Below are 27,804 nucleotides of genomic sequence, written 5' to 3' on the forward strand. Positions count from 1 at the left end.
GTTGGGGATTGTTTGTTTGTTTCGCAAGGCAATGTGAAGTTCTCTGCTGACTTATCCGGGTTGTGCTTTCCGGGATGTGGGTATCATGCACGGGAGTGGGATGGGGGGTAGGGGATTGAGAATCCTTTCGTGGAATGTGAATGGACTGGGGGACAGGATCAAGCGCGGGGTGGTGTTGCAGTTTTTGAAACGGATTTCGCCCGACATTGTTTTCCTGCAGGAGACACATTTGATTGGGAACTCCTTCCATGCCCTAAATAGGAGGGGCTATCGCCTTGCCGCTCACTCTGGTTTCACTTCTGGCTCTAGGGGAATGGGCATTTTGGTTAGGGCCTCTCTCCCATTGGAGGTGGACGAGGTGCTTCACGATGATAGGGGGCGCTATGTGGCACTGGTGGGGAGATGGGAGGGTAGGACTGTTTCGCTCGTGGCTGTGTATGTGCCTCCGGGGTTACAGACGGCTACATTTGCTGATTTGGGGCGTTTGGTCCTGGGACTCCCTGGGGGGGGTTCTGGTGTTGGGGGGTGACTTTAATGCCGTTGTCTCCGGGTTGGAGGACCGTCACCCCCCCAGGGATCTCCCTAGGGCTCAGGCCTGGTTGGGTGGCTTTTTGGACACTTTGGTAGATTGCTGGAGATTGATGCACCCGGGACAGGCGCAATATACCTTTCACTCGGGGGCCCATGGGAGTCTCTCGAGACTTGATTACATGCTTATGCCGGCGATCCAAGCTGGGATGATTGGGGAGGTGCGTCATTTAGCCCGAGGTATTTCTGACCATTTCCCTATATGTTTGCAACTGAAGGTTGTCCCTGGGGCAGAGGGGAGAGTGGCACCCATTAGCCCCTGGTATCTACGTAACCCTAAGATCCGCGCGGAACTGGTCAAGTCCACTGATCACTACTTTAATGATAATGTGGGGTCGGTGTCGTCGACCGTCTCCCTATGGGAGGCTTATAAAGTGGTGATCAGGGGGCAGGCCTTGTCCCTTATCTCCCACGCTAAGAAGTGCGAGAGAGCAGAGGTGGTTCGCCTGGAAACTGAAATAGCTGAAATGGAGGAGGACTTGGAGCGGGGAGTTACTGATGAGAAATTGCATGTTCTCAGCCTCAAACAATCAGATTATAGAGCGCTAGTCACGGAAGCCGCTAAAGGGATGAGTAGAGAGCAGCAAGGACGACTGTATGATGTGGGGGATAAGGCCGGAAAGTTGATTGCTTGGTTGGATAAGAAGGAGAGAGCGAGCAGGGTGGTGCCCGTTGTGGAGAGAATGGATGAAGTGCGTGTGACTGACCCGGTGGAGATCGTTGACTGCTTCGCGGCTTATTTCCGCGGGGTATACTCTCCGGTTTCAGTGCGTTCGGAGGAGGATTCTCATCTGTTGCTTAGAGACATTGCATTGCCAACCCTATCGGAGGCTGATGCAGTATTGATGGAGGCGAAGTTGTCGTCAGATGAGATCGCTCTGGCCACTCGCTCGATCGCATCGGGTAAAGCTGTGGGTCCTAATGGTCTTCCCATCGAACTATATAAGTTGCATCCCGATAAGATAGCGCCGTATCTTCGGGACATGTTTTTCGCGGCACGTGCGGCGGGCTTCCTCCCCCTGACCAACGCCTCGCCAATATAGTTGTGATACACAAAGAGGGGAAGCCGCGAGATCGCTGCGCCTCCTATAGGCCCATTTCGCTGTTGAACGCAGAACCCAAAATTCTGGCTAAGGTATTGGCTAATCGACTGGTTCGGGTCGTGGGCGACTTGATTCATCAGGATCAGTCCGGTTTTATACCCCATCGGAATACCGCTCTAAATTTGAGGCGGTTGCACGGCGTGCTTGCTAGAGCGGAATTTATACGTGAGCCGGCCATCTTGGCATCTTTAGATGCTACTATGGCGTTTGACACTTTGGAGTGGCCGTATATTTGGGCCGTGTTGGCGAAATTTGGGTTCGGCCCTGAGTTTATTGGTTGGGTAAAATTACTATATGCTGACCCACTGGCTCAGGTGGTGGTGAATGGTAGGGTGTCAGCTCCCTTCGCACTAGGGAGAGGTACGCGGCAGGGATGTCCGTTATCACCCCTTCTCTTTGCACTTTCTTTGGAGCCTCTCGCCGCCTGGTTGCGTTGGGAGCCGTCGTTGCGAGGCATTAGATGGACGCGAGTTTGAAGACCGTGTCTCCCTTTACGCGGATGACATCCTTCTGTATCTCAGCTCTCCCCGACAGTCGCTAATTGTATTGGTGGACGTACTGAATTCCTTTGGTCGCAACTCTGGCCTGGTCATCAACTGGGCCAAGTCGTGTGTTTACGTCCTCTCTGGTGAGGCCCCCCTCCTGCCACGGGATTGCCCTATCCAGATTGCTACCCTGGGGTTCAAATATTTGGGAATCTTTATCTCTCTGGATCCCGCGGTCCGCTATGAGCGAAACCTTCTCCCTCCCCTCCAGCGATTGAAGGCCGACGTCTCGAGGTGGCGACGACTTCCGCTCTCGCCGCTCGGACGGGTGGCATTGTTTAAAATGATGTCGCTACCTCGCTTCTTGTATGCTTTGCAGAAATACTCTAGATGCCGTGCCAGCCCGTTATTTCCGGGAGGTGGAGGGTCTTGAGCGCCAACTGTTTTGGGATGGGCAGCCGCGGATTGCTCTCGCCAAGTTGACGCTCCCTTGGTACGATGGGGGGGTCGCCCTCCCCAATATTAAACGATACTATTGGGCGTCTCAGTTGACGGCGGTGAACCACGGGATATACGGTCCTGCCTTGAATCCGGCCTTCGAGATGGATACATTTCTGCTTCCGGGTGGGGATTATAATAGGGCGCTGTACTCGGTGACCCCGGACACGCGGTTGACAGGACCCACGCAGGTTGCGGTACGTGTGTGGCACGCGGCGAATGCTGCGATGGGGTGGAGGGATCGCTTGACTCGGGCGACGCCGTTGTATGCCTCTGGGCGGCTGGGCTGTTTGTGGAGATCGAAAGGCTTTGAGAAATGGGATATGATTGGTATATGTAAGGTGGGTGATCTTTGGGCGAAGGGGTCTTTCAAAACGTTTGAAATGCTTAAAACTGAATATAAATTAAACGATAGAGAGTACTTCCGATATGCGCAAGTCTACCATGCGCTGTGTTCGGTTTTTCCGGACATTGCTGCTATCCCCGAGTATTCCCCACTGGAGGATAGAGTGTTTGATGGCTACGTGCCCGACAGCACTATTTCTCTGATTTATAAGAAAATCATTAATGACCGCGCGGACTTGCTGCTCCGTCTGCGGGAGGCATGGACGGGCGATGGCCTGGAACTGGACGATGAGGACTGGGTATCGGCGGTGGCCTCCCCGAAAGAGGTGGCGATCCCGGACCGCCTACGATTCGTACAGCTGAAGATCCTTCATAGAGTGTATTGCACGGGGCCCGGTTTGCTGCGTATGGGTTACTCGATGGATGGACTGTGTAAGCGTGGATGTGGCCTGCCGGGTACCTTTCTTCATATCTTATGGGAATGTTCGGAGGTTGTGCGATTTTGGAACAATATCCACACCGTAATGGAGGAGGTCATGCACGTTGCTCTGTTGCCAGAGGCTAGGAGGTGTTTGTTGAATATCTGGGAACCGAATGATTGTAATGCGGCACAGACGCAGTGGGTGACCTTGGGGTACATGGTGGCTAAGCGTAACATTGCACAGCTATGGGGCTCCCCGAGGCCGCCCACGATCGAGGTATGGAAGGAGAATATGGACTGGTGTATGTTCAGGGAAAAGACGGTGTATGTGGCGAGAGGCAAGCCAGGGAAATGGACTAAGGTATGGGGTCCATGGAATTTATATCGTGGACGTATCTGCACCCCGCCCCTGCCATTAGAGGTCGATATTGCTTTGTCCCCCTAGCCACACATTCTGCGGGATGGTGTGAGGTGTGTTCCATGCTTTGTCTTCCCGTTGCCCCCCTCTAACGCTTCCAGATGAGAACTGCTTTGGACACCGTACGTTGTTCCCCGTCCTGGGAAGAGCACGCTGCTATTTCGGACTCTCATTGCCTTGAGTGTGTTTTATATTTAATAGAAAATGAAACTGTTTTTTCCGATTGCTCCTGGCCTATGGCCACGGCCTGTTACATGTGCTCACGAACTGCTGGGAGCTTTGCCTCTGGTTCATTTGAATGTGTGGCGTTGCACTGCGGGCCCTCGGGCTCTGTAGCGGCCGGCCCTGGTGGTTGTAGGCCCTTGTCTGTATTTTATTGTGTACCAACGGTTTCTAAAAAAAAAAAAAAAAAAAAAAAAAAAAATGTGGCGGGAAGACTTTGACACTCTGCAGCTGGGAATGTTGTGCCATGAAATACAAGTACATTTGAAGTATGAAGATAGGGGCATAGTCCTATTCTTTGGGCATACCATGTTGTTTTAAAGAAAGTTGTCATATCAATACCTGCAAAGTTCTTCCTGGCAGATCATCATTCTGTAGATATTGGGATGCTGGGTTGACAGCTGGGCTCTGGTGGAGGGGGGTCATGTATGCTGAAGACAGATTTAGAAATGAGCTCCACTAATATTGAAATGTCTTGATCATCTGATTCTGTTTCTGCGTGTGACACATTGAGAGCCTACATAGCGCCAAGTGTCCCATGCCATGTATGATACCTCCTGCGGTAAAAGTGAAAACACAAGTCCCAGAATGCATCCTACCATAAAGCAAAATGTCTGGAATTGCTGGATCTGTCCTATCTCTTCAGAAAAGTAATAGTCAGAAATAAAAGATCACATTTTTTATTTTTCAGATGCTACTGAAAGCAATTTTATGTCTGTAAGAAATGCTGTATAACCGTACCTGAAAATACAAATACGTCTTTTAATACCACTAAAAAGGATTGCAAAGCTCTCGTTTTTTTACGTTCGGCTCTCTTTCTTATAGCTTGACCCCATACCTTCCTTTAATTTTACTTTTCTGCGTGCTTTATTCATAAACCCTTCCAAACGCCCTCTCTGAGCTCACTCTTAGAAGCCTCAGGTGTTTGGTTTTCTGATATAATCCACCGATCTTCCACTACAGCTGGACTTGGTCTCTTTTCACAGCTTTGCGTAACAACAGTATGGCCTAGTGTATGTTTACTTCAATAGCGTGTGTTAATTCCGGCACCATATTTGAACAGTACTCTGCAGAAGAGGTGCACATTGCAGCTCCTCCCTTTCCTCATGAATCATACCACCCGCCCTTCCAGTCCTCCTTTAACTTATAGGCCCTTTGTTATAGGCTGGTCTGGTTTCTTCAAACCTCCCTATCTCCACTAGAAACCATCTCTTTTTTATTCAAAAACATCACCCCTTCTCCTCCACATCCACGAGGTCTCACTCATGCACCCTTCACAGACTGGTAATCACACACTACTGACTGCACTATCCCACTCTTCTAGACTACTGACAGTGCTCTCACAGTATTATTATACTACAGCACTCAAACTTTCAAATACTACTAACAGCACTCTCACGCTGTTCTGATACTACTGACAGCACTCACACTATTCTGATTCTACTGACGGCACTCACACTATTCTGATTCTACTGACAGCACTCACACTATTCTGATCCTACTGACGGCACTCACACTATTCCGATCGAGGGCACTCACACTATTCTGATTCTACTGACGGCACTCACACTATTCTGATTCAACTGACATCACTCACACTATTCTGATTCTACTGACGGCACTCACACTATTCTGATTCTACTGACGGCACTCACACTATTCTGATTCTACTGACGGCACTCACACTATTCCGATTGAGGGCACTCACACTATTCTGATTCTACTGACGGCACTCACACTATTCTGATTCAACTGACATCACTCACACTATTCCGATCGAGGGCACTCACACTATTCTGATTCAACTGACATCACTCACACTATTCCGATCGAGGGCACTCACACTATTCTGATTCTACTGACGGCACTCACACTATTCTGATTCTACTGACGGCACTATCACACTCTTCTAGACTACTGACAGTGCTCTCACAGTATTATTATACTACTGACAGCACTCAAACTTTCAAATACTACTAACAGCACTCTCACGCTGTTCTGATACTACTGACAGCACTCACACTATTCTGATTCTACTGACAGCACTCACACGATTCTGATTCTACTGACGGCACTCACACTATTCTGATTATACTGACAGCACTCACACTATTCTGATTCTACTGACAGCACTCACACTATTCTGATTCTACTGACAGCACTCACACTATTCTGATTCTACTGACAGCACTCACGCTATTCTGATTCTACTGACAGCACACTTCACTCTTCTAATACTACTGACCTGACTGCATTCTTCACACATTAGTAGTCTGACAATACATCCAGCACTGTCACACTCCTCAAAGAGTGGCAATCACAAGGTACTGACTGCACTCTTTCAACTTTCACACACAGGCTATCTCACTCCTGACATCACTCTTGTGGCCTCTCAGAGTTGCAGTCACAGACAACCAATAGGACTATAACAGAAGCCACAACAGCAGCAAGACTAGTCATCACACATAATTGAGACCGTTCTCATACCCGCACACCACCTTCACACACACCCTACACAGACTAACAGTCACACACTACAGAAAGCTGTTTTTCACCCTTCATAGACAAGCAGTAAAGCCAGTAGGCCATCCTATGCCTGCCACTCTCCTCTCTCTCTGCATTCCTCATCTCGTCCATGTGTAGAATGCGAGGAGTATTTGTGAGAGGGGCAGGGAGGGAGCCATAGGAGTCACATTTTAGTCCGACATCATGGGTCCTCATTTAAAGTGGAGACAGGGTAATGCAGTCAAATTATTTTTGAAACTGCAGTACAATGCAGCGAAGAGTGGCAGTCCATGAATCACATATATAAAAGTGCATTCACTCCACAAACAATTGGGCTTAATTCAGTGCATAGTTTTCAGCAGAAGTTGTGTTAAATCTGTCATTTCATTGTGTTAAGCATAACTTGCCCCTCACGCTGATTCTTCAGGCTGTTCAGTACTCTAGTGGTGCAGTCACACATAAAATGTTATAGTGCTGTTAGCTTACATCAAGGCACTTGTCTTTCTGTCAGTCCATTAAAAAGCCTTTGAATGTATCCATATATGTTTCCTGTGGCAAGCATGTATTCCTGAATCAGACAGCATGACCGAGTGTGTAGTAATTGTATAGTTCTTCAATCCTTGGCGTCACACCACCCAGGATAATGTACTGCATGGCTAAACACTTATAAGGTCCCAAAGGCGAGACCTATTGGCTATGCCAGTGCTCGTTTAAAAGATGCTTGGGATTCGAGAGAACGCATGGTGCTAGGAAGGAGGTTCCATGCCCTGGAGTTTAGAACGACAAGAGACATTCTCCCTCAAGATTTCAAACTAAAAGAGGGCAGTTTCAGAAGGTTAGCAGAGGAGGATCTTCGTTTCTGTTGGGGCAGATAGTGACAAAACCTGTCATTAGTATTTTGGGCTGGTAAGAAAGCTCAGTGCACAATCAGGAGTAATTTAAAGAGCATCCTTTATGAATAGGTAGCAGTGCAATTTATTAAGCGCAGCTGAATACAGAACTCCGCTTGGGAAGCTGTAAAACCAGTCTATCTGCTGCATTCTGACACCATCTGAAGTTTATGGATGAGACGTTAAGTGCAGCCAGCATAGAGACTATTACAATAGTCCAGTCTGAAGGAAATAAGGGCAAAAGCTACAGTTTTCCTGGAAGCTAAAGGCAAAAAGTGCAAACATTTTTTGAAAGATTTTAGAGATTAAAACACATGCCTGCCCTGTCGAGGCTTTTGGAAAGCAAGATAAATCAATGTCAAATTTGAGGGGGGTGGGGGATGAAGTTTGACCACCATTTTGTGGGGGGGGGGGGGGGAGGGAAGAGTTGAATATGCCAAAGAACAGAATTTCCATCTTATTGGAATTACACTTAAGATGATTGTTCTGCATCCATGGCATTATGTCAGCAAAACAAATTCTGGAAATTAGTTTCTGAGGCAACTGAGTTTTTCTCTAAGGACAAAATGAATTCAGTGTCATCAGCATAAGATGTGGTGGCGATCGTGTATGAGGTAATTAGTGAGTTGAGAGGGGCAATATAGACGTTAAAAGGGGCAGTGATCAAGGAAGAGCCCTGAGGCACACCCATCATAACTGCTCTTTCAGATGACTAAAATTGTCCTAGAGATACTGTTTGCCTTCTGTTGGTTAAATAAGGATTTGATCCAGGCTAAAGCTTTATGAGAAATTCTGATAATCTGAATCAGCTGCAGTGTAATGGCATGGGGGATGTTATCGAATGCAGCGGATAGGTCTAATAAAATCAACAGTCCAAGGTCATTTTGGTTGTTTCCTAGACTTCAAGAAGTGCTGACTCCGTTGAGCGATTGGGCCTAAAGCCAGATTGTCGAGTATGGAGTAATTCGGAGTTCTCAAGAAAGGTCATGAGTTGTTGATTGACTAGTTTTCCAAGATTTTGCTCAGCGTAGGGAGAAGAGAAATAGGCCTTAAGTTGAACAGGGTAGTCGGATCGGCTAGTTGTTTCTTTTGTATGGGCTTAACGATTGCTTGTTTCCATTCTGAGGGGACTACTGCTTCCGGCAAAAGATATATATAATATCAGATTAATAATCGGATTTACCGTGTCAGTAGCTGCATGCAATGTTGATGGTGGACAGGGATCATGCGGAGACCCAGATTTGCATGTCAAAATAGCTTGACGAGAATGTACTAAAGAGACCTCTTGGAATTCAGTTAGGCCAGCCTTTGGGTTGATGTTACCTACATCTGTGAGTGAGTTTTTTGAAAGGTCAGTGCCATGAGATCAGCTGAAGCCATGTTGGATGTTAGATATCTTATGTTCGAAAAAAGTAGGGATAAGGACACAAAGAGCCTGGGAGGTAGGAATGTCTCTTACAAGTCTTTTGGGGTTGGAGAAACGTTTTAGCAATGTTAAAAATGGCAAGTGCCTCCCCTTGTGTGGATACAAATGAAGCTCCTGAACCAGGGGGCCAATAGATATGGCAGCTCGCACAGACTGTGGCAGGTTGACTTTAAGGCAACAACTTAGGCTATCTGCTCCTTAAGAAAATCAAGATCAGAGGAACAACATTGCAGTCAGTCTTGAAAAATAATGGCTATTCCGCGCCCACAGACTTCCTCTCTGTCCATCCTAATGATTGTTTACCCCGGGGAGAAGGCAGTCACAATATCTGGATTGGCCTAAGGCTTTAGCCAGGTTTCAGCAATGAACAGGACATCAATTTGGTTATCAATGATTAAGTCTTTTACTTTCCGTGCATGCTTGCTTAAGGAACGAACAATAATTAGGCCTCCCTGCAAAGAGCTGTTGGTTGGGGTATGTTTGGGTGGACTGACAGAGGGAGGCTCAGTAGAAACACCAAACTCTTTCCTTCACCCATAACAGACTGCTGTGCCCACTAAACATTCTGGGTCTCAGATATAGCAATTAGTTTTTGGGTTGAGCCCAAGACCCTTTAAAAATCAGAGGTTAAAGCTTCACCTGTATTGGATCCGACATTGTAGCTGGCGCTGGCCGCGGAACAGGTGTGCCACAGGCGCTCATGTACATAAAGGCAGCTTTGGCCCCAACTAACAACTGTTGCAGTAGCTATTGGTGAGTGCTGCCAGGAAATTAAAAAGCAGCGCAAAGTTATGGCAATAGTAACGGCCTAGGATAGAGATCCCTCACAAGTAAACAGGAATAAGGTAGGGATGCCGAGTGCCTCGCATGGAGCACCTACATTCAGGGTATCCGGGAAATGTAGTAGGTACCAAGCTGTGTCCTCGCCGCAGACCTGCGCATAAAGGCAGATGAGTTATTGGAACGCAGCCCTTTAATGTTTGTAAGAGTGTTTACTGTTGACTCATTAAATTGAAACATCGCGTACCTATTACTTTGAGAGCAAAGAGGGAATCAAGGTTTTTGTAAGAGCTCATGAAGAGATCGAAATTTCATAGGAGATCATCCAGAAATTCTTTTTTTTTTTAAACTTGTTTTTATTAATCACTGCTTCCAATGTATCCAGAACAAGGACATACATGTACATTTTCAGGATCTATAACCAATATACATCCAGTAAACTAAATGTGGTCAGCAGTGGACCAGGAACCAAAAAGTACAATTAAGGGGATCTGATGCATGATAGTAATTCTGTCTTAGAATTTGAGATATGTATTTCCTATGTTGCATGAAAAGCATTTATGTTTGTACCTTCTGTTCATTTGAGTTTTCTTACTTTACAGGCACTTAGATTATATTTAATTTCTTTTTTCCTATATAACGTTTTCCCAATTACAGAGCAATCACATTGTATGACAAGCCCAACGCCTTCTTTAAGGAGACATCACTCAAGGATCAGCATCGACTGTTCCTGAAACTGTCTGAAGACTATCCCCCTTTTAAAGCAGGGTATGTATTACTCCGGGGCAGGCATAACTCGAAACTGTTCTTTACTATCAGATTGTCAGTGAAAGGGCTGCCTTTCACTGTTTGTTTCAATCTTTTACGAATGTTGTTCCTCATTGATCATAGGAGTCATTATTTGATTGAAAAGTTAAGGCTCTCATGAGGCGCCTTCACTTCTTAGTGGAAGAATTTTACTGGTAGGGCATTATAGAATTTCTTTTCCTAGAAATGCGCCGGGATTGGTGAGTGAGATAAGACCTTGTCTTGGTACCTTTGCCATAATCAATTGTCAGCACCACAATATGACACCATTCATTTGATGGAAAAGTAATGCTATTTGAGTTAATCTCGTGTAATTTTATCTGCTGTTACTGGCCCGATTTCCAAAAGTTTAGTATTAAAGATTGAAATGTATCCATTGTAATTTCTTACTTTTTGGATAGTCAGTACGATGCTTTGAAAGCGTAGAAATGTATGCAAGTTATAGACTTTCTTGTGGTCTATTTCTTTTATGCCTACTCCTGGGGGTTGTCCTTTGGCCAAACAATTTTCAGAATATTTTGGCAACAACCTGCATTTAGATATGCATTTTAGCTATGTGTGTTTTCCCATAGGAAATGATTGCAAGTATGTGGGTGTTCACTACATTTTGTAGGATCAAAAAGACGTAAATGGCCATGTTCTTGGCTCTGTCCATAAAATTAATACTGTTGACACCCTGCCATTTTTTCCGTAATGGCTGAAGTCAGAGCATGCGCTTTTTCAACAGGGTGTTCAATTACTTCGTCTGACCCCTCCAGGTGGGACTAAAAGTGCCTTATCTGGACGCAAAGCTAGCACTCCAGCAAAGAGGCCTTCTTTTCCATATTAGTCTACCCCTAGGAGTACCGTGGTCACCTTTGGGCTAAGTGCTTGAAGATGCGTATTGGGTCAATCAGTGGTTTGCACCACTTACGGATAAATTGAAGATGAAATGGGACCATGCAGTGCTTAAAAACAAATGATTATGCTTACAGATTAAAAACAATGTTTTCATTTTCGTTAAACAATTCTTCAAGGAGCCGTTACTAAACCAATCCTAATCCATTTTACTCATGCAACTTCATATTCATTGCCCATTTTCGTGGTTTTGAGACCAAAGAACCAAGTGGAACCTTGCCTGACTGTCCAGTTACATCATGTTCCTTGGAGTAAGCGGACAAAAACCTTCCTGTAAGCGGAACTTGTTTGCATTGGGTTTATGTACAGAGGGTCCTTTAGATTTGTCATCGTGAATTTCGTGGATGGTTTCACAAGTTGAAGATTCATCAGTTGAAATGATCAGCAATAGGACTGTTTTTTGTTGGCTTCTTGTGCCAGTGTTGGGCGGTTCTTCATTATGAGATCAAGGTGTGAAAATAAGTATGATACAGTGGCGCAGAGGCCAGCATGACAAATGGCTCCGCTCCCGTTTCTTTTCAGTTCATCCAGCACAACTGGCAATGTTTTGTGCTGTATCTGTTTTGCTCACTAGGTTCTAATATTATCTCTAACCGATAACGTCTGACAATAAAAGCAGCAGAAGGTGAAATGTAATTTTAGATCTACTTTAGTTAGTAGAGTTAGTAGAAACTATAGTGTCATTTCGTTTTTTGTGATTCCTACATTTCAGTTTTTACCTATTTTCGAAACTCACATCTGTGCATGCACTTGATTTGTGTCCCGCCAAGGTGCTGTACATCTGCGCCTTATGATGTACAGCATTCGGTTCCTGCAATATTCAGTCATACTCTGCTTTGGCTTACAATTGCAAATAACTTCTAGTCAAACCCCAAGCTTGCAATATAATTTATTTTCAATAATCTCCCCCTCCCTCCCCCCACTCATCATAAATGTCATATGCACTTGTGCTTTGAACTCAAGAGATATTTTCCTTTTTTCCAGTCCATCTCTTGTGTTAACTATTTTAGCTGAAATGTTGTTATTGACATTTTTATATACAAGATGTGTACACTTGCATATAAAAAAATAAATATACGTTAATTCCCAGAAGGAGGGCTACATTTTCATTACCAATAAACGAAAGCATGATTTACACAATTCATGCATCTAATTATTTGAGTGCCAATTGTTTTTGGTATTTTTTAAACAGTGTTTGCACAGTAATGCAATCAGTCTTTTATTCATGTATGAATCTATGTATCCAAGATCTAGAACAGCATCCCTTTAATCTTCAGGAATGTCTGTACCCTTCTTCAAATTTAGAAAAATGCTGAAAAGATACTGCTTTAAAGAACACTACACTGTGGAACAGTAAATAGTTCAACCCCCCTTTCAGAACCCAGCGTCCATGCCTACATTCACTCCTTGATTGTAATTTTGCCTTTGACCATGTGCATCCCTCTGCTTCCTTTGCAGTTCTGTTCGTAGTATAAATACCTCTTACATACAGTTTTCTTTTTTTTTAATTTTCCAATAACCTTTATTGACAAAATAGCATAAACACATTACAATCTTGCATTAAATCAGAGCACCGTATACAGAGCAACAATTGGGGATAGGAAGAGAGGCAAATAGTTGAGACTGACAAAAAGCAGCGACTGAAGTTAGCATTGCTCCTACACATCAGGGCAGTGAACATTCGTGAATACATCTGAGACAAATTGTGGAAGGGGGAGAGGGCTGGATCAGAGTGGGGGTGAGGGTGGAGCAGTGGGTGGTTACTGACCAACACCGGCGGCCGCCGCCGGCGGGGAGCACGGGGGAGGCAGTATGGCTGTGAGGGGTGTGAGCGTGAAGGTATGAAACCAGGGGCCCCCAAATATCCAGAGGACGAGATCTGTCCGGCATAAAGTCCCAGAATTCGGATAGTAGGGTTTGGCAACGTGATGCATCCTCGAGCCATTGGGTAAACTTCGGGGCAGGTCTGCGTCCCCAGCACATGGAAACCCTACGACGCGTGAGGACAAGCAGCATGGCAATTAGGCGACGGGAGGCGTCTGGGCAATTTTTCACAAAGCCTAGGAGGCAGAGCGGGGGGTCGGGCCGAACCAGTGTAGAAGTGATCTTGGAGATCGCAGTGCAGACCTTGCGCCAATAGTCAGATACATTTGGACATAACCAGGCGAGATGGGAGAAATCCGCCGCCAGGGCAGGACAGCGCAGGCTTCTGTCACTGGAAATGAGTCCCAGCTTATATAACTGAACAGGGGTACGATAAAGCCTATCAAATATTTAAAATGGATTAGGTGCAGGCGATAATTCGGGGATAAACGCTACGTCTGGTTACAACAATAAAGCCTGTCAGCGTGGGAGATATCAACACCAAGATCCTCGCCCCATGCCACTCGAGCGCGATCAGCTCTTATATACAGTTTATTGAACTGCAAAACAGTCTCACTAAATATGACCTAATTCAAGAGTTATATTCCCGGATCCCATCAAAAAGTGCTCTATTTAAATGTATACATTTGTGTTAAAGGCATCTGACTTTTCATTATGAGTGTTGTGTAAAATGATCCCAGTTTCTCATGTATTTGGACCAAAGCCAATCTTTGCCTCCAAAATAGATCTATACATGTTGTATTGACTTCCAAGCATGGGTGGCAGGGAGGGAACCCCTTTGTCAGGCCTTTGATCTTGGGAGCGGCATGAGCTTTTGACAAGAGCTCCCCATGAACATTTTATGAGTTTTAGTTCTCCAAGACCGCCTGAAGAGGACAGAAAGTGCTGGAAGCCCCTCATTGACACAGTTGTGATCTAACTGCACAAACAGCTGGTTTCAGTTCATTATAGAGATATGGATCATACCTGCCTCTCTTTGATGGTCCTTCCAACCATACCTGCATAGTAGTAGCCGTACTCCATCACAACTTTCCCTTCAGGTTCCAGTTGCACGTGCACTGCTCTAGTGTACACTACAGTGGAGCCAACTTTCAGACAGTTTTGGAAATTAGTTTATTATTTGGATGGGTGGCTACCCACTTCAAGGAATAATCACAACCCTTGTCAGGGTGAACTCTCAAAGTCTCTGAATGACCCCAAGTTCAACCCCCTGATAGGTATGTTACAGAGCAGACAGGCTTAACTTAGAGTAATATGCAAAGTATTTATTCAGTACCAAAACCGTAATACAGTCCAAATGCAAAACACTAAAAACGTCAAAGTTTGAAAGTGGAGTAAAATGTAGTAAACTCCAAAATGACAAAAATTCAACAAGGGGATCCAGAGATATGAATTTTTAAATATTTGAGTAGAAATAGCGCCAAGAAGCACAAAGTGTCCATGGAAGTTATTGATCATGGCAGACTAGGACCTAGGAGCAATTTGTCGCTGACCGAGATGGAGCATGTGTCTTATACTTCAACCACTTTCCTCCTGGCCAAAGGTTTTATCTTCTGACTTTAGCCCGTAATTTCCAATCAACCTCTGGACTACACTTCTAAAGCCCCACAGGACCTCAGAGGAGGCACTTAAGGCTCACAGGTTGTCAGGCAGAGGCTAACAGTGGGGTTAAGTCCGTGTCCAGTTGCCAAAGGTCAGCTGGGAAGTTGCTGAAAAGGCTTTTTGCAGGTTCCTGCGTCCCTCAGCATGAACAGAAGGTGTGCCTTATGACCCTTGAAGTCCACTCCTGTGTCCCGGGTACAAGAGGGAGCAGGGTCAGTCATTCAGGGCTTCAAAAATGTAGCAGCGCTTAGTCACACTAAACTTGGGCTCTGAGTCCTGGGTGTGTGTGTGGGTAGTGTACAATGGCGATCCTTGCGTAATCCCCGTTGGAAGCTGTATTTTTATTTAGTGCACCAAAATGAGGTACACTATGTAGAATATCCAGACAACCCTTATTTGCTTACAGTGCTTAAATTAATAATCTCACATGCTCTCGTCTGTGGTAGTGTGGGTGAGCAGTTTAGGAGTATCAGAGGATAGTATTAATCATTTGTTGAATGCACAATAAATGAGAAGCACACTCGAGAAGAAACTCCACACCAATTTAGAAAAATAACAGGTATTTTTATATTTTTTTTTAATCCAAGACGTTCGTAATTGGGTAAGTACTTTTCGAGACTTTAATTTTTACAGTAAAGCAAAACTGTTACACAAATTCATTTTTGCGTGTAATGCTTTCCTACGGAGAAAGAAACCTATACAGTATACAGTTATTTGCAGTTGTATCTTGGGGGTCCCCTTAGGACTTAAGGTGCTTGGGGGTCAAGGTCTCAAGATCTGCCAGCAGTTCAGGTTTACCTGCTCTGGAGTGTCGCTGGTTGATCTGTCTTTGCGGTGTTAGAGTCTGGATTGGACTTCAAGCAAGCGAAATTCGATGGGGTGACGGAGGTGATCCTCTGGAGCACGGTGACCTCCTCCTGGATGGCTGCTGCGTCATTGGACCCAGTGATCAGCAGAACGGTGACCCAAACGTTGTGGTTGCAGGTTGCAGGGAAGTGGCTCCTCCACTTCAAGGGAGATGCTGATGGCTTTGTGAAGTACTGGTGGCCCTCCAAGGCGTTTGGAGGCTGCACAGCTGCAGGACGAGTCAGATTGTCATGATTGTCAGGACAGGAGTAGGCAGGCAGGGTTTGGCACCAAAACCCACCGGTAGTCCACAGTTTGTCAGGTGAATCTGAGTGCCTGGTGTCAAGGGGCCACCTACATACTAAATTTAGGGGTGTTAAGGTGAGTGAAGCGGAATAGCCAATGGGCTACTTACCCTTGGCATCACTAAGCCCCCTAAATGACTACTTCCTGTGGGGAATGGGCTTAACCATGTCCCAGAGTTCCTAATTCCACCAAAATCAATATGGTGGAATCCTTCCCTCGTGGAGCACATCAGGCAGCCTGCCTTAGTGGTGTGACTTGCCTGGTGGTGCAACAGGCCCTCTTGCATATATAATTTCCCGATGTCCTGGAGGCAGATGAGCCTCAGGGCAGGGGATGGCATCTCCCAGGTCTTGGGAAAGCGGTGTTGCATACCAAAAGCGGCAGAAACTTTGAAGCCTCTTGCCTTGGCATGCAGATTCACTAGCCATCCTGCTGGAGGAGGTGTAAATACCGTCTGCCAGAGCAGGCATTGTTTCTGACCTCTGAGAGCGCAGACCCTTACCTCCAGGGGGGATCAGAAACCTGCCTGTGGTTGCATGCTGGATGATACCAGTTAGCCAGCACACCAGGGGCGACCGGTAAGTTTTGCAGGGAGGGGGCGGACGGGACACACATACACACACACACGCACGCACGCTCGCTCGCTCTCTCTCTCTCACACTCTCTCGCTCTCTCTCACACACTCTCTCTCTCGCTCTCTCTCACACACTCTCTCTCGCTCTCTCTCACACACTCTCTCTCTCGCTGTCTCTCACACACTCTCTCTCACAAACATACATACATGCACCAAACAATCTAAAAAGAAAACAAAACACACACTTGCCTGCAGCCAGCTCTATGCTGCTTTGGTGGTTCTAGAAGGCTTGGGACTGCTGCCTTCCCTCATTGGCTGACGAGGGAAGGCAGCAGTCCCAACGTCCTCACAGAGTGGGATGGGACAGTGAGACTACTGACCCCAACCCCCTCTGTGATGAAGTGTCACGAATTGACAATCTACCCTGGGTGCTTCAGGGCTTAAAACTGAAGCACCCAGGTGTGAGGCAATCAGTGACGCTACCCCTCGTCACTGAGGGGAGGGCCTCAGGAACCTTTGCTGAGCTGAGAACGTCACACCCACAGGAGCTTTGACTTTCTCAGCCCAGCAAAGTTCAGTTCAGGCAGCCAGGAGCCAGCACTAAATGTGCATGTGTGGCTCCTGGCTCCCTGAACAGAAAGTTAAGAGTGTCTGTCAGGCTGAACTTTGTTCAGCCTGACAGACACTGTTCGTACGGGGCAAAAGGTGGAGGGGTATGGCCCTCTACCCAAATGGACCGGTCACGCCTGCAGCACACTAAGAGGTTGGTAGGTTTTTGGGGGGCACCTCTAAGGTGATCACTGGGTGCATATCTTATTAAATCCACTACTGGCATCAGTATGGATTTTTTAAGACAGGGTGTTTAATTCCAAACACCATAGACTTCAGTGGAGCCATCATGTAGCGGGGGAACTCGTAATGACCAATGCCCAGTACATATACTTAAGATGGCTTACTTGCTCACTTGTATTATCTAGTAATTGAACTAGACAGCACTGGGGCATATCTGCTTATGGAGGTATGTCCTCACATGTAATATAATGCACCCTGCCTTAGGGATATAAGGCCTGCTGTAGGGAGGACTTACATATATTGCATGCAGTATCTGTGGGCATGGAACACACGGTGTGTGCCATGTTGTGTTTTCACATTTGTTTGTACCATTTCATGCAGTCTACAATGGCAGTCTGCATAAGTTTGGTGGGTGTCCCTTAGAGTTTCACAATCCATGCTGCAGCCCTTGGGGGCCCTCTTTAGTACCCTTGTCCTAGGTACCAAGGGTATCATTTACTAGAGGTGCTACAGTTTTTGCCAGTTGATGTTCAATTGAACAGTTACCTTGTTTTATGGAAAGAGTACTGGCACTGGGGACCTGGTTAGCAGGAACTCAGTACACTTCAGTCAAAATCGCATCAAATACCAGGCAAAAAGTGGGGGAGACCATGTCCAAATGAGTCCCTTTCCTACACACCCACATCTAAATCTAAAATCCAATTTGAGGCAGCCACTGTACCCATAATAAACCCAGAGACAGAAGTTGTACAAAACCTAAAATAGCATTTTCAAGCAACCAGACAGTGGATACACAAGTGTGCCCCATGTTGTATGTAAACTCCAGAGACAGACATCTTGTAGTATAAAGCAGGGTCCTACAGGAACCAGACAATGTATACAACAGAATTGTCTTAGCATCCTGTTCTTCTCCTTTAAGATGCACCCCAAAGTGTTATTTGTAAACCCAGCAGACCCGTCAAGCAGGATATGACACTGTAATGCCGAAAAGGATGCTCACATCCCTCCACTCTTATGCTCAGCTCAAAGGAGTCCTCACTGGCACTTCAGGTCGACCTGCCAATCTCAGTGACCTATTGTGTAGCTCTAAGAAGCATTTAACACCTTTTTCACTCCTGTTCAAATGCTAATCCATGACTGGGAGAAGTTGGTGAGCAAATGCAAATTAGCCCCCAGGAACTTCTAGCAGGAGAAGGGAACTCTATTTAATATTTATTAAAAATCCGACTACACCACTGAGTTGGATTTTTAATAACTATCAAAACAGTTTTTTAATCTTTCTAGCTAGTCCCATTCCTGGTTATTAGGATTTCAATCTGTACTCTGGTTTTCTACATAGGGCAGCTAGGCCTGCCACAGTGGAAAATTGCTTTTGGGTGCTAGTCACTGTAAAGACTGTTAATATTACATTTATACATGTTCTACTTTTAAATTTCATTCACCGTGTCTTCTGGAGCACAAGGCCTACATAGAGGCGACTTATTAATATTTAAGGGATGTTTTTACCAGGTCAAATTGGTTTATTTTGACAGGTTGATTTGCAGTTTTCACACTAGTAGTTTTCACTGCCACTGTAGGGGATAGCACAATAGATGCTGCAGTCCAATAGTAGCATTTAACTTACAAAACCTGGGTCATTTTGTACCATATTATAGGGACTTATAGGCATGTTAAATAAATCAATTAGGAGTATGCCAATTCCACCATGCTAAAAAGGGGAAGCATAAGCACTCCACCACTGGTTAGCAGGGTTAAAGTGTATAGAAATCTGAAGCCAGAAAAAATAGGGTTTGGCAAAATGTGGAAAATCTGGAGGGACTATGCAGCAAACGCAGATTTCCTACACAGAGTAAAGCTGAATACAAGGAAATCGGCTGCTAAACTATTTTATACGTTCATCTGTGAAAGTGGAACCATAAAGAATAACTTTTGAACTTTTATAATTTTGGAAAGATTATTACTCAACAGTTAAATTAATGCTAGTCAGGAGAATGCATGACATACATTTAATCATAACAAAGTAACAATGAACAAATGATTGCAAAAGACTCCAAATATTAAGAATTTATTTTGTGTGACAGATCTAAAGTGTTTGAATTCCACACTCTTTACATATTGTTTTGCTTTCTCATATTTTGTTCAGAATAGACTCAGAGGAGCGTGAAATACAGAAATCTGCATTCACAGAGCTGGACACCAAGACTGGCCGTGTAAAACACCGTGCTGGGCGGCCAGCACTTCTGATCAGCAGCACCAGTTGGACAGGTATGGGTTGTTTTTTTACATAGCAGTTTCTTCTATAGAAGTGTCTAGCTCACTAAACAGCTGATGTCACTTAGTGTCAAGTGTTTCTATTATGCAAGTCGCTATTTCATCCAGTTGATATTGTTGTCATTTCATGTGGAATTATTGAACAGGAGTAACATAGAGGCATGTCCTTCAATGAGAACGTTGTCTGATGTGCAGTGTATCGTTGGTCTACCTGCTTGACTTCACCTAGGTCTAAGTCTTGCCATCAGTTGGGAGTGGCAAAACTTCCATATGTCAAAGCATTAGAGTCCTTGTTCCAAGACTAGATATTTCCAGCCTGGGATGAAAGGATTTCTGTAGCCTTAAAGCTAGGACTATAGCTATTGCTTCGCTTAGATGCAGGTACAAGAATTGAAGACTTGACCCTGGGAAGATCACCCACACCCACAAAATTGTCAGTACTTTTTTCTAAATGGTTTATGAAGAATTCCACAGTTTAATCGCCCTGTCTGGCTATATGGGACCTCAAAGTTAAGAGAAAAACAATTAAATGGAATAAACCTCCTTTTAATAGAATTTAAATAGCCAGACTGCTCTACTTTACCTTGGGAATTACTGCACATTTATATTGCATTTTCTATTTTATTTTCTACTACTCCAGGGATAACCCCAACATTTATAATTGTCCCGTTGGCTGTGTAACTGACCTAGCCGCATGCTAATCTGCTATGCACCTGATTACACAGCAGACACTTTTCCATTTAATTCCTTCTGCATATGCAGCATACTGGGCTGTGCGATTGGTTCCTGGATTAAAATTGTTACAGCTCTTTAATATGTCTCAACTGAGCAGCCATCCCAGTTTAAAGGTAACATCTTATGGGGGAATGAAACAACACAAACCATGCAGTCACAGATAACTGTCACCAAAGCATCACAGCCCACTTTCCAAAAATATAGGCACTCCTATGAATAATGTTGATCTACAGTTGGTGGATGAGTTGAAGAGTGCACCTGCCTAGAGGCCATAAGTATGAGTCTGTGTGATTTTTCTAAAATAGATGATGCCTCAAGAGTGCCAAAGACCAATTTTATAGGTGTCTATCATGAGAGAGAGGGAATGAAGAAATATATCCCTCTTTCATTCCCCTAATCCTTTCCTTCTCTGTTGGAACAAATGAAAGACACCAACGTTGAGTGTATTCTGCCTCCACATGCATATCTAGAGGTTACGGAAGAACCACAGTGAAAAACTGTGGGTACACAGTGAAGGAAAAGTCTATTCAAAACCTATCCAATTGCTCTGTCCTTGATTTAAACTGGATGAGAGCCCCCTGAACTCTTCTGTGACCACATTAATGCATTAGAACCCTTTGATCAGGATAGGAGGAGGGACCACGTTCCCACGTTTTCTGGGCTTACGTATTCTGTGTTTTCTCTGGGGCCTTCAAGACAGGGGCTTTGAAGGATGGTATCTGAACCTAAGATCATATTAAGACATGCACATGATGATGAGTTTACAATAAGAACAGTTGATTCTTGTTGCTGTGCCAGCCCCCTTTGTAGAGAAGATGCCTTTCAGATCTCACAGCTGATGCATTTGAATCCCATGGAACACCTACTGAATAGCCAGTGCTCTTCCAGAATAGAACACAAAAATACAATAGGTTTTTTAGAAAATGCCCACAATTGTCCCAAACCTTCGTTTTTTTCGTCTTGGGAAACTGAGGTGGGGACGGAAATAACGGAGGACTTATGACTTAATATCTGGTTCAGGGCACCTACCTACTTAGTATGCTGTAAACACATAAAAAGGCACATATATGTCTTATGAGAAATCACCTGACCCCCTGTGTGCCTGATGGCCTTTTTTTGGTCTAAAGAAGATTGATGGAAGGGCTGTGGAGAACGAGGGACGATGGCTCATATTTAGTGGGCCTGCAGGGCGCTTGGATGTTTTTTGCAGGAAAGTTCTGACCTGCATCAAAGATGTCACAGGTATAGAACTTAATCAGGTAAACTCTTAACCCACATGTTATTGACTACACATTTCAAGGTAGTTCACACATGGAAAATGTTTAGCTCTCCTCCAGTATCAACTTGGTGATCGAAGCTAATATATGAGATAAGAGGAGCCCTCATTCCTATCTTACAATAATAACGTGAATCGGCATAGAAGAGGGCCGGGGTACATTACACAGATGCTTCATAGATCAGGAAACTGCCTACCCAGTGCCTCCTAACGGGGCTTCATCAGAAAATGAGTTGGTGTACAGCTTTGATTTATTCCTGTAAAAAATGTGTGTGCTGTCACTAGATCTTCAAAACGTTACTCCAATGCATGAACTGTTATATATATGTTTTTATTTCTGTTATTCTTTCTTTAGTAAATCTCAATATGATTGAAACTGGACTGACCAACATCATGTTTATTGGAAGTATATCTCATACAGGAGAATTGGAACGTAATACTGTGCTTGTTTAGTTGAAACACTCACTGCTGTGTTGATCTAATCACCTGTATATTTGACGTGTGCCCATTCATGTACAGTGGTCAAAGCATAGTTCTGTTTCATAAAACCACATACAAAAATAAGTGTTTTTCAGGTGTAGGAGAACAATTTGTGGCGGAAAGGAAAGAGGAAGAAACAGGAAGTTTACTACGGCTAATTGACCCCAACGTTCTTAATTTAGGTTGGATATATAGAGTGCAAGAGTTTGAACAAATGTGTAACTTTAGATAAAACACTTTAATATTTTATTGTGTCATGTTTTTTTTGTTTTTTTTTTCACATAAATATTATCAGTGTACAAAATTTTATTTTTTCTCCACAGAGGATGAAGATTTTTCCATTCTCTTAAAAGCCTTGGAAGGTAAGATTAAATGAAAAAATAATAATCTAATCGTTTTTCAGAATAAATAGTTGTCTGTATCTGCTCACTGTGCATTTACCTTATATCTTACATGCTGTTCTTATTTTTGTTGCTCTGCGAGTTGCAAGGCTGTTTTTTCCCTCTTTTTTTCTTATGCAGCTCATCCTACATTTTCACAACAGAAATCTAACTTTTAAGTTGTATCAGGGCAGTTTGTATGTGCAGTTAACCTGTGAGCGTGTACCAAATCCCTATACTCTACATATTATATTATGATCTTATGGCATTTAGGACGTATGGTACTAGTGTTATGGTTTACATTGTTCACTTGGAACACAGGCGATATGGCATAAAAGCATATTTAAACAAATTGTGCGCCACAGTGTTTGATATAATTTTTCTTTTGAATCATTGGCTTTTTTTCTAATATAAAAATCAAACACTATGCTTATACACATGTAGATGCTGGTCACACAAAAACAAGCTTTGGCCACACACAAATGGAAATGCAAAAATAATGACAGTCACTACGCATAATTTGAAACAGGCACACTGAAAGGGATAATGTAGCCCCTTGGAGCTGGAGGCGCTGTGTCCACACATAAAAACGTGAACATAATAGTCACCCCACCATTGGAGACCATTAAGCCACACAAAGTTGAACTGCAAGTGAAAACGTGTACCATGAGCATCATTTTCCAAAATGTGCAAGTGCGTGGCATTAGTAATGGGTGATTTTCTCCTGAGCTATTTTGAATTTACTGTCATACTAATTTAGTGAGCAATATGTGTGAAAGTGAAGTTTGGATTATGTCATCAGTGATGTCATTTGAGATGTCATAAGTGATGTCATAAATGATGTAATAGAATATGTCATGAGTAATGTTGTATGTCAGGTCATAAGCAGTGCTTGGCAGGGACGCAAGATCTAGTTAGTGCTGCTAACTATAACTGATGAATTTCTGTGTTTGTGTTCTTTCCTTTTCAAAACGTTAATATTGTCACTGAGAAATTCAACTAACTATAACATTATTTTACAATTTAGAAAAACCAAACTGCCTGGATACGGATAATGGAGTGCTAACAAAGTCACTGGTACATTAGAAAATCGCTATACAAACAGAGAAAGTCCCCCACACTAATGAGAAACAGTGCATAGAGAAAAATATATATGATTTTTATTTTTCATATTTTATCAAAATTCATAAAGGTGACATATAGCATAATTTTACTCAGATGTGCATAGATATATATATCCGGTCCCACAATCACACATTCAATCCACACTAACAACCACAGTGACAAACATACTCATACATTCTCCACACTCCACAAGAAAAATTCAACTTGTGTGATACAATCAAAAACTCAGGATATTTAACATTCATAATATAAAATACATAGTAAGTAACAGATAGTTAATAATCATTCAAGTGTCTTCTTATAAGAGAAGGTGGAAGCAAACGGAGGCACAAGGTTGTCCAGCGCCAGCGCGCGTTTCGGTGTCTAACCCTATATGGGTCACACCTTTATCAGGGCAGTCAGATCAGAAGTGGGAAACAGGGGTAGATGCGCCAAAATACTTGACTAAAAACAGCTGAAGAGTGGATATAGGGGACAGTTATCCAACTCCACTCGACGAAGGATTCAACATGCAAAAGGAAGGCTTTTTGAGTAGGTCCAATCTCCAGAAGAATAGCGCTCAATGGTGGGAGTTCGGCAATGTTCAGACACAGCTGATTGAACAGCTGATTGAACAGTCGGCGGGAGCTCTGTTCCCCGCACGCCGCAGGACGATTATGGCCGCCGCGCTTCATATCTCAATCTGGATGTAATCTGAACATTGCCGAACTCGCTCCATTGAGCGCTATTCTTCTGGAGATTGGACCTACTCCAAAAGCCTTCCTTTTATGTTAAATATCCTGAGTTTTTGATTATATCACAAAAGTTGATTTTTTTTCTTGAGTCTGGAGAATGTATGAGTATATTTGTTACTGTGGTTGTTAGTGTGGATTGAATGTGTGATTGTGGGACTGAATATATATATTTATGCACATCGGAGTTAAATTATGCTATATGTCACCTTTATGAATTTTGATAAAATATGAAAAATAAAAATCATATATATTTTTCTCTATGCGCTGTTTCTCATTAGTGTGGGGGACTTTCTCTGTTTGTATAGCGATGTTCTAATGTACCAGTGACTTTGTTAGCACTCGATTATCCGTATCCAGGCAGTTTGGGTTTTTCTAAATTGTAATTGGTTGTCTCCCCTGTCCATCCTACCTGTTATTTGTCGTCAGGGGCCCCATCCTGTAGTAGTGGTTATAACATTATTTTAACCTTTGATTTTTCTGTGAATTTTTAAGGTTTTTCTTAACACAAAAACTGATATTTTAATTTACGCCAAACTATAACGTTAGTTTAACCTTTGTTTTTTTTTAGTGAATTTCTAGTTTTTTTTAAGTTAATAATTTTTGTAAGTGTATGTATGGTAGAATCACCTTTATATTGTGTGTTGTGATCAGACATTATTTTAGTAAAAGAATGTTTATTTTTTATTGTAACAAACAGGATATGGTTCACAGTTTGCAAACTCTTGGTAAAATGTGTGTGAGTCTTAAACACATAAATATTCAATGGAAATTGTTTAATTTCTCAGTTACTGTAAGTCTGATATCAAGACATGTCACCAGCAATGTTTTTTTGAGGTTCAATACTCTCGCAAGAGATTGCGAGACGCCCCTGAGACCGTAAACGTCTACATTTAATTGTTGTCTATTGTATACAGTTGTTTATCATGTTTTCAGTTGTTATTTAATGCTAATCTATAATACAGTAGTGAATAAAACGTGATTACATGTGCCAAAGTCCCCTTTAATGGTCGTTCTAAAGCTTTTATTTTAGCCTAATCATTAACATTCGCAACCTCTGCTTTATTTGTTTTGCTTTGTGGTTGTTTTAACCAGTTAATAGCTCTTGTACTGTAGTAGTACACACTCTTTTATCTCCCTGTACAATCAGGCTTGGTAAACTCTCGCGATATCAAGCAAAGACCACATGGTAAGGTTACTTTGTAAAATTCCATGCGACTCACAAGATAGTATGAGGTACCCACATCACGCTTCACCTGCAGAAGCTAGTCAATGACTCTTGCAGGATCAAGCCAAAATTAGAAAATCTGCCAATACAAAAGCTCATACTGTTTATCAAGTAACTGTGCAGCATACAAACAGCATTGGTCCTTAAGTAACTGCCAAAAATCTACCAATTACATTTATAAGTTTGTCACCCTTTCATTTTTCTCTCTCCCCATATAACCCCTTATTGCTCCTGAAGCTTACTCATTCTGCTGAGCACTCCTCTTGTGACTGACCTCGCCATACTGCACCATAGTTTTCCTCTGGATTTTGGGCCCCGCTTCATCCACTGAGATAGAGAATATGCCATTAATTGTGGTATTGACGAGAATCTTGGATTTCCAAACATGTACATACGCCGACAACACCCAGCTGATCCTCTCCCTCGTCAACAAACCCACAGTCGCCAAGAGCAACTTCTACGATGGGGTAAAGGCTGTTGCCACCTGGATGAAAGACAGCTGCCTCAAGCTAAACTCAGAGAAGACCGAAGTCCTCATCCTGAGCTCCACCCCTTCCGCTTGGGACGACTTCTGGTGGCCCGAAGATCTTGGAATTCCCCCCACAGACCATGCACAAAATCTCAGCATCATCTTGGACTTCTTGCTTACCATGAACTGTCAGATCAACGCCGTCTCATCATCAAGTGGATCCCCATTGAGTCCAGAGAGACGGTCACCTACGCACGCATCATCAACAGACTCGACTGCGACAATGCACTCTACATCCGCATCACCCAGAAACTTCTCAAGAAACTGCAAAGCATCCAGAACTGCTCCACCAGACTTATTCTCAACATCCCCAGCTACAGCCACATCACCAGTGACCTGAGAGACCTCCACTTGCTCTGAGTCAACAAAAGAATCACCTTCATGCTCCTCACACACGCCTACAAAGCCATACACGTCACGGGACCTGCATACCTCAACTACCGCCTCTTGTTCCATGCACCCACCTGAGACCTCCGCTCCGACCACTTGGCCCTGGCCGCCATCCCACGTATCTACAAGACAACTGCTGGTGAAAGATCCTTCTCCTACCTCGCAGCAAAGACCTGGAACACCCTGCCTTTCTCCCTAAGGCAATCACCGTCACTGCCCCAATTCAGGAAGGACCTCAAGACCTGGTCTTCGACTTAACCACAGTACCTTGCGACAGATCTGAAGTCATCCCCCTCTTCCCCCCAGCGCCTTGAGAGCCTTACGGGTGAGTAGTTGCGCATTACAGGCCACTTGATTGATTGATTGATTGACTTGGATTGGTCATATAGGTATGAAGTGGCATTATTTGTTACTAATGGTTGAGAGCATTTTGGGATGGGAGTACCCTGAGCTGCTGATAGTGCACAGAGGTGGGACTCACTTGGGCACAATAACAGGTGTTGCACTTGAAATTCAAATGAAGGAGCCCTTTTCACAATTGATGTCTCTCTTTCCTCACACCGCCTTTGTATAGACTAATATGTCAACGGCAGAAATAGCAATGGTCAAAAGAGTTTTCTCCTAAGATTGAGAAAGCCTGAAAGCATGTCAATAAAACAGTTTCTGCATTTCGTCATGACCATGGCATGGGCTCTGTATATCATAACAACATCCAGTTTGATGTGCCAGGCGAGAAGGAGTGCACTTATCTGCAGAAAGGAACAGGCTCTTTCTTAATAACCTCAAGGAATGCATCCAGTTCTATGTGTAACTGAACATTGCACACTTTAAACACAAAGGCTCTTGTCTGTTCCACCCTATTGCAATATTATGATATTCTTTCATGTTCAAATCTTTTTTTTTTTTTCTTTTGTATTCTGACACTAGCGAGGGTCTTGCGGGAGCACCCAAACGCCTACTTCCACACCTGTATTTGTCTGACTCTCACGAGAATCTCTCAAGCTTCAACACTTAGTATAATCTCATTGATATCCGTTCTGTATTCTTGGATGTGGGTAGTAGAGTTGCAAACACATAAGCCTCTCTGCTTTGACCTCTCTCTTCAGACATATTTTTTCTATTCTCCCTACTTTTTTACGATCCCGTGAGATTTTACATTTGGAGGTAGAATTTAAACTCTTTGATTACAGTACTTATACTCTATAGTTCCCACTACTAGGGTATGGGGAGAAAGTGGGCTCTAGACTCCGAGCTTTCCTGAGTATTAAAA

The 27,804-nt window shown here is 43.8% G+C and overlaps 1 protein-coding gene across 2 annotated transcripts in view; it reads left to right on the forward strand.

Moving 5' to 3' along the window:
• ALG1 (ALG1 chitobiosyldiphosphodolichol beta-mannosyltransferase) overlaps positions 1–27,804 on the forward strand; it is a 236,930-nt gene that overhangs the window by 90,918 nt on the left and 118,208 nt on the right. For both annotated transcript variants that reach the window (XM_085628273.1, XM_085628274.1), the window contains exons 6-8: positions 10,339–10,449; positions 19,533–19,654; positions 22,475–22,513. In XM_085628273.1, the coding sequence (XP_085484399.1) occupies positions 10,339–10,449; positions 19,533–19,654; positions 22,475–22,513 (272 nt within the window). The remainder of the gene's footprint in view (positions 1–10,338; positions 10,450–19,532; positions 19,655–22,474; positions 22,514–27,804) is intronic.

This window comes from Triturus cristatus, chromosome 10 (genome assembly GCF_964204655.1).
Source record: "Triturus cristatus chromosome 10, aTriCri1.1, whole genome shotgun sequence".
Taxonomy (NCBI): domain Eukaryota; kingdom Metazoa; phylum Chordata; class Amphibia; order Caudata; family Salamandridae; genus Triturus; species Triturus cristatus.